At 53.9% G+C, this 7,189-nt stretch overlaps 1 protein-coding gene across 12 annotated transcripts in view; it reads left to right on the top strand.

The window, feature by feature from the left end:
- Nucleotides 1-205: 205 nt before the first annotated feature.
- Nucleotides 206-7,189, top strand: part of SALL1 (spalt like transcription factor 1) — a gene marked incomplete at its 5' end in the record, with an annotated part of 18,791 nt that continues 11,807 nt past the window's right edge. The window contains 3 exons of one of the 12 annotated variants that reach the window (XM_083870205.1): nucleotides 206-408; nucleotides 660-952; nucleotides 3,069-3,161. In XM_083870205.1, coding sequence (XP_083726331.1) covers nucleotides 3,086-3,161 — 76 coding nt within the window. The other 11 variants (XM_083870197.1, XM_083870206.1, XM_083870203.1 and 8 more) reach the window with 11 other exon arrangements.

The following is a 7,189-nucleotide window of genomic DNA, read 5'->3' as shown; positions in this document are numbered from 1 at the left end:
GAGCGTGGAGAGGGAAAAGCCGAGATCAGAGTATTTACGCTTGTGAACTCTCACACAACTTCTGCTGGAGACAATGACGTTTAATTGATGTATTGCTATCAACAACAATAAAGAGCGATTTTTCTCTAGCCCTGGCACTGCTGCTCTGCCCCCACCCATTCCCCACCCCTCCCGGCCCCCAGCGAAGGAGAGGAAAACAAACAATAAATAATCAATCGCTCGTGGATGAAATACCAGGCGCCGCTTTAACGCTAGCGAGAAGAAGAGAAACGGAAAAAAAAAGTTGTAAAACTTAATTTCTCCAAATTAATTCCTTTTTCTTTAAGCCACCCTTTTTCGTCTTGTTGTTGCTGCTGTCGCTTTTTAATTACCTGTCCACGGCCGCCTTTTTCCAGCCACCAAGCAAAGGTACTGCGCATCTGGGGGAATTTGTCTCAAGCTTAATCGGCAAAAAGTAGAATGAAATTGTGAACGCGAATAATTTTGGGAGCTCGTCTAGCTTAGAAACCGTAGGAAGCTAATGGAGTGATTGATACAGTTAGAAATAGAGGTATAAAAGTGCAAATAGATCCGCGTGGGTGTTTTGTGTGGCCAGTAGTGAGTATCGAGCGCGGCTCTGCGCCTTCAGCTCAGGTTCGGGTTCTTTGCCCCTGTCTCAGGGTACGGAGGGTGACAGCCTGAGCTCAGTGTATCCATCTCTGCCCAAACAGCTCTTTAAATATTCAGTGAAAAATAATGTCATGTGAAGTACCACCTATAGCAACATTATTATCTTCATTCTTCAACATCATCCCCGCTGATAGCTTCGTTTGTCTTTTTCTCAAAACCTACTGTACCCAATGCTGCGGGGAGGGAGGAGGGGGCTCGCCCTGCGCACAAATGAAAAGAAGCGTCAGTGACCACTTTGCAACGCTGACTAAATACTCCAGTGGCACCTGGGAGGATTTTTTCGGTTCGTATGCGTTTGTTTGGTTGGGTTTTGCCGCTGTTTTTTCTTCCCCCCACCCTTATTGATAAACGTTTTACAATCTCTTTCGTTTAATAATGAGAAGAAAACGCCACTAAGCCGGTTCCCCGAATGGGAAGATTTGCCCCTCTCTCCTTTCTCCTCTCGCTCACTCTCCAGGCTTTACCGGCTCATTTGAAATTGAAATGAGTTGGATCTGATCAGCCTCTTGCTTTTGCAGAGAGTTTGTTAATATTAATACGGGAAAAAGGAGTAGCTTCTATAGAAGAGTAAATAATCCAGCGGGGGGAGTGGGAGGAGAGAGCACTAGATGGGTCAGGGTGGAGGGAAAGAAACGCCAGCGCTCCCGGTTCACTTTATTTTCCAGAGTAACTTTCCGTGCCCGCAGCAGCGCGAGGAGCGGAGCTCGGGGGGCACCCCCATCCACCCACGGCATCCGTGTATCGCTGCTACACGAGCCATTACAAACAGCCTTGTCTGCAGCCTCTGCGCAACTGTACTTTTTATTTCAAGCCCGTGACATTTGTTGGCGAGAGGTTCCTCCTCCGCAAAGTAACACACGGGGGTAAAAGTTTGGCGCGGGATGCTCGGGGGGGGCAGGAGCGCGGGGCCCGCGGGGCCCGGGGCCGGAGAGCTGGGGACGGGCACAGGCAGAGCCCGGGGGAATGCGGGCCCCGGGACGGGCACAGGCAGAGCCCGGGGGAGCGCTGGGGACGGGCACAGGCAGAGCCCGGGGGAACGCGGGCCCCGGGACGGGCACAGGCAGAGCCCGGGGGAGAGCAGAGCCCCGGGACGGGCACAGGCAGAGCCCGGGGGAGAGCAGAGCCCCGGGACGGGCACAGGCAGAGCCCGGGGTATCGCGGGGCCCCGGGACGGGCACACCGAGCTCAGCCCGGCCGGCCCCGGCTCCGCTCCGCTCCGGGGGCGCCTCCGGCGGGGAGATGCGCGTCGCTCCCACGTCCGAGAGGGAAACAAAAGTCAGGAGCGGCCCGGGGGAGGGCGCGGGGGCCGGGGAGCGGAGCGGGGCCGAGCAGCGGGACGTGCCGCCCGCCCCCGGGCGCTGGCCCCGGGCTCCCCGGGCTCCCCGCGCCGAGTGACGGGCGGCACAGCCAACCCCGGGGCGCGGGGGCGGAGCGGCCGCACGGTCCGCCCGCCGCTCCCAGCGGCGCCCTAATTGTCCTGGGAACGTGTGAGGTAAAAAACAAACCCTTCCTATTTTCAGCACCCCTCGGGCCGTGATATATGGAAAGAGAAGAGAAGCGGGGGGGGGTAGGAGAGACAGACCTGGGAGAGGGGCGAGATGGATCTTTATTTGTAAATGCGGGGACTAGAGGAAGGGGAGAAAAAAAAAAAAAAAGTAAGAAAACAAAACAAAACAAAACAAAAATACGCTCGAAAGTTTTGTGCAGCAGCGGGACGGACGGGGCCGGGCTGTCCCCGGGCGGGCACTTGCCGGGAGCGGGGCCGCTGCTCTCCGCGTCCTCCCCCGATCGATTATTGCTCTCCCTGCCCTCCCTCCGCCGCTTCATACTGCGGGCGAAGCGGGGGGGAGTTTAAAAAAAAAAGTAGGGAAAAAAAAAAAAAAAAAAAAAAAAAAAAAAGGGGAAAGGAAAAAAAAAAAAAAAAAAAAAAAAGTGAAACGCAGCGCAAAAACTGCGGGAAGGAGGGAGGGAGGCGCGGGGAGCCCGTCGGGGCTGGAGGAAGGGGCGAAGGGAGACACATTCCTATAGTAACCGGGATGGCGCGATGCAGCTCCAGCTGGTTGCTAAGAGGGTTAAACTGTATCCAAACAGCTTTGGGGAAATCCAGCCCCTTCTCCTGCCACATGGATCGACTCATTGGGTGGGAGCGGCGGAGAGACAAGGGTCTCCAGCAAATCAGCGCCTAATTGATTAAGGCGAGCTGGTTTGAATAGAGCTGGCCATGTGCCAATCGCCTTTCAAAGAGCCCCTCTATGATTAATCGCAATGCATTATTGATAATCATAATTATAGCAGGACACATGCGCGGTGCGCGGAGGATCGGGGAGGCTGGGGGGGGGAGGCTCGATTTCCGTAATTTTGAGAAGATTTTTTTTTAGTAATTTTTTATTCTGCCCCAGCTGATGTTTGAGCCAGCATGTCGCGGAGGAAGCAGGCGAAGCCTCAGCATTTCCAATCCGATCCCGATCTGGCCTTGTTATCCCAGCGAAATGGTGAGTTCTTCTCCTCTCCCTCGCACACATTTTAACACAAACACACACAAAATAGATGAACTTACCTTGCGGGAAGTCGGAGCCGCGCCGGGCGGTGTGCGGGACACCAGGATCTCCAGGAGTTATCTGCGGGGCGGGGGGGGGGGGGATCCTTCTGAGCTTTTGCTCCAAGTTCTCGGGTTTTATCTTATTTTTTTTTTTTTTTAACTCAGCGTTTTGTTTCGTCCGTTTCTCAACGAAACTCCAAACTCTTTCCGTTTTTTGATGTTTTCCCTCCGCCCTCTCCCAGCGGGGCGGTCTGGCATCCCGAGCCCGCGGGAGATGGACCCGCGCCCCCCGCGTCTCTCTGCGCGCCCCGCGGAGCTGCGGAACAAAGTGGGGCTGCGCTGGGGCGGCCGAGCCCGCAGCCCCGCGGGACGGATGCCCCGTCCGGCCACACACGCTGCCCGAAAGGGCCGGAAAATCCCCCCCGGGCACCCGGTTTCTCTCCCGCCCCCACCCCCCCGCGGACCCCGGCGCTCCCCCCAGTCCCGCCGGGCGGAGGACGCTGCCCCGCCGCCCGCAGCCCCGGCCTCGCCTGCACCAAAGGCTTCCTGCGGGCGGAAAAGTTGCCGCCGGCGGGGCCGGGCCGGGCCGGGCTGATCCGCGGGGGGATCGCCCCGTGCCGGGAGCCGCCGCTCCGCGCAGCGCCCCGCTCACAGTCACAGCTCACCGGGAACCGGCGCCTCCGGGCAGCGGGGACACGGTTTGCTTTCCCTAAGCTTGTGGGGTTTGGTTTGTTGGGTTTTTAGTTTTGTTTTTGTGTTTTATTTTTTTTTTCCCCTCCGTCTCCCGCTTCCCTCCCTCCCAGCCGGTTAAGCGAGGGATAAACGCTGGCTTTGTGTCCGCCAGGATTTGTACAGGGAGCGTGTGAAGTATCTTTTTTTTTTTTTTTTTTTTTTTTTTTTTCGCTTTCTTTCTTACTCCCTTTTTCCCTCCCCTCCGGAGCGGGGGGATTTGGTGGGAGCTCGGCACAGCCCGGCGGAGGGGCCCTACCTGTGCCGGGACACGGGCCGGCGACAAGTGGCCGGCTGGGAGCGCGGCCGGGGCAGCTTCCCTTGCCCCGCCAGCCTTCCCTCGCCCTGCCAGCCTTCCCTCTCCCCGCCAGCCTTCCCTCTCCCCGCCAGCCTTCCCTCTCCCCGCCAGCCTTCCCTGCCCCGCCAGCCTTCCCTCGCCCCGCCAGCCTTCCCTCGCCCTGCCGGCGCAGGCTCCGGCCCCCGGGGCCATGAGGAGGGCGAGGGCCGGGGGTGCGGAGGGCTCCGCGGGGCAGAAGCGCTTCAGGCGGGCAGGTAAAGGGAGGAGCGGGCGCGGCGGAGCCCCTGAGCCTCCCGGGCCGGGCCCGGCGCTCTGAAGCCCCGAGCGCTTCCCGCGGCGACTTCTCGGGGCAGCGGCGGCTCCGCGGGACCCTCGGCCGGACCCTCGGCCGGACCCTCCGCGCCCGGCGGGGCCGCAGCGCTGGGCCCGTTCCCGCAGCCCCGGCCCCGTTCCCCCCGTGCCCGCTGCTCTCGGCTCCGCCGGGAACAGGAGACCGGGCTCCGCGCCGGGAAACGGGAGGAAAGTTTGCGGGGTGTTGTGCTTCACTGGGAGCCTTTACCCGGCTTCCCAAATCCCCTGCATGCCCTTCCCGTACACCGGCAAATAGATCAGCTCTGCCTCCGCCGAGCTCTGCGAGACGGTTCTTATAAGTCGTTTGGGTCCTGAGAGTCGATTTGGGGGTTTTAAACTGAGTTTTGTGAGCTTTGAATGCGCTCGAGTTTTGCCGTTTCCTCAGCTGAATCCCGTTTCTCATCTCAGTAAACGTATTTATTTTTGTTACGATATTATTCCCACTTCCGCTGGAAGTTTGGAGTTGGAGAAGCGTTAGGGTTTAACTTGTCTTTCATCGGCCTCCTGTGAAAGAATTTGGAACTTCTTAAAGTGAGCAGAGAAAAGAAAAGCAGAGCGATATTTTTACATCTTCACTTCGTGTGATTGCATCTTTTGACATTCGCTATCTTTTTTTATGTTTGTTTTTAGTAGGTGGAACAGGTCAAACCCACTTCAAAGTATATTTTTTTAAAGTAGCCGTTTTCTTCTGTTTTTAGTCTTTTGATCTGATTTTGCACATCGTTTTCAAATGAAGTACAGTGGGAGTGTGAGAAAGGAATGTTAACTGAGCAGCTTTCCTGCCTGTTGCTAAAGGATGTCCTTGAAGTAAGTTGGATCTTGCCTGAAATGATGGCATGAAAGTGAAGCTTTTGTTTAGTTTGGGTGGCTATCGTAAGTTAAGGAAGAGGATGACAAAGTTTATTCTGTTTTAAAAATATCGACCAGTTTCTTAGGAAAAGCAGTGTGCCCTGCTATAAAATGTGCAGGAGCCTCCCCTTTCCCTTCTCTAGTCCTGCAGTCGGGTTGTGGCTGGTTTACAGGGCTGGAGGAGAAGTTTTGAGGCAGTTGCCCAGAAGGTGTTGCTTTGCAGTGCTGCTGCAGGGCTCAGCACCCCGCAGGGGCATTAGCACAGAGCTACCCCCGCCTGCCCGGGCTCCCCGGCCCTGCCTGCAGCTTCTCCCTGGAGCCAGACAAGGCTGGGAGAGCCACGGCGGGGACGAGCTCGCCTTGTGTGCCTGTGAAACTGCAAAACAGAACTTGGGAATTCCAGGCGCCTTCTTTCTTGTCCTTTCGCCCTGTGAATTCAGGTTTGCTCACCCTTGTCCGGCCCGCGCAGGGTGAGGCGAGGGGAGCATCGCTGGCTCTGCAGGCACTTGCAGTGAGGGGCTGCTGGGCAGGGTTTGGAGAGAATCAATAGAGTGTTAGAGTGGCTCCGTGAAAATTTCTCGCATCTGATTTGAATTCCGGTTTGTTCAAACTTTCTGCTATGGTTTCATATCTAAAGATCAATAGGGGAAAAAAGTTCCTCGGACTGCAACAGCATGTTTTGGTTTGACCTTTTTTTTATTATTTATTTTTTTTAATCGCACTCTCTCTCTCTCTCTCTCTCTCTCTCTCTCTCTTTCTTTTTTTTTTTTTTTTTTTTTTTTTTTAAGTTCAAAGCTCATGAGTTCACTCCCACCAGGCAGACTTTCCACTCTAAAATACATTTCTGGTGCAATCAATGGATAAGTAAGTTTACCCTTGTAAAATCCTGTGTATGTGCACATTTGATAAAGTTCATATTGGAGTAACCAGAGCAGCTCTCAGATTAACAGCAGAAATTACTTGCAGCATAAATTATATTCAACAAGTAACTAATTACTGGTAGGAACTGGGTAAGAGATCATGGGATTATTTCCTTTTGTTAATAACTTTAGCCACTTTCATGACATTTTAGATTTTTTTTTTCTGATTTCTTGGAATTACATTTGGAGTTGTAAAAGAACATTTTTGGGGTGCAATATTCCAAGGCAAAAGTTACACTGGAGAAATAAACCATCTAGACTTTGATGAAGAGAAAAAATATTTACTGCCCTTTCTTTTAAAGGCTCATCAGAGTCAATAATGGATTTTGGTGAATTCCTGCTGCAGCATTATGATCATCCACATAATTGTTGCTGGGCCCATGAAATAAAATAAATGATGATTGCTTTCTTCAGTAGGATCTGGAGGACAGGATGCTTAGGAGACACAACTGCTCAGTTGGGCTGCTTTTAGCTGGTTACATAGTTAGGCCTTTTTGTGAGGTAGCTGCCGAATGTTGGTTCAGGATACAGACACTTGGGTTTTTTTTCCAAAGGTGAGCCCAGGGTGCAGAGGGCCTTGTGAAATATCACTTATGCAGATGCAATTCAGAAATAATTACCGAAACCCATATGGTGGAAGTTGTCTAAACCCAGTGTTAGTTCAGACCCATTTTGTGTGTGTTTCCCCTACATAACCCCAATCTTTGTCTCGCTGCAAAATATTTATGTTTTAGTTTGTACCTTATTTATCTTTTTGATGCTAAGTAGCATCTGGCTCCCCGAGGACAAGCCCTCCTGTATATTTAGCTGTACCAGTGCTTATTGCATAACTGG

This window comes from Zosterops lateralis (genome assembly GCF_965231275.1).
Source record: "Zosterops lateralis genome assembly, chromosome: 12".
Lineage (NCBI taxonomy): Eukaryota > Metazoa > Chordata > Aves > Passeriformes > Zosteropidae > Zosterops > Zosterops lateralis.
The sequence above is the reverse complement of the archived record's forward strand: the minus strand, read 5'-3'. Positions and strand labels throughout refer to the sequence as shown.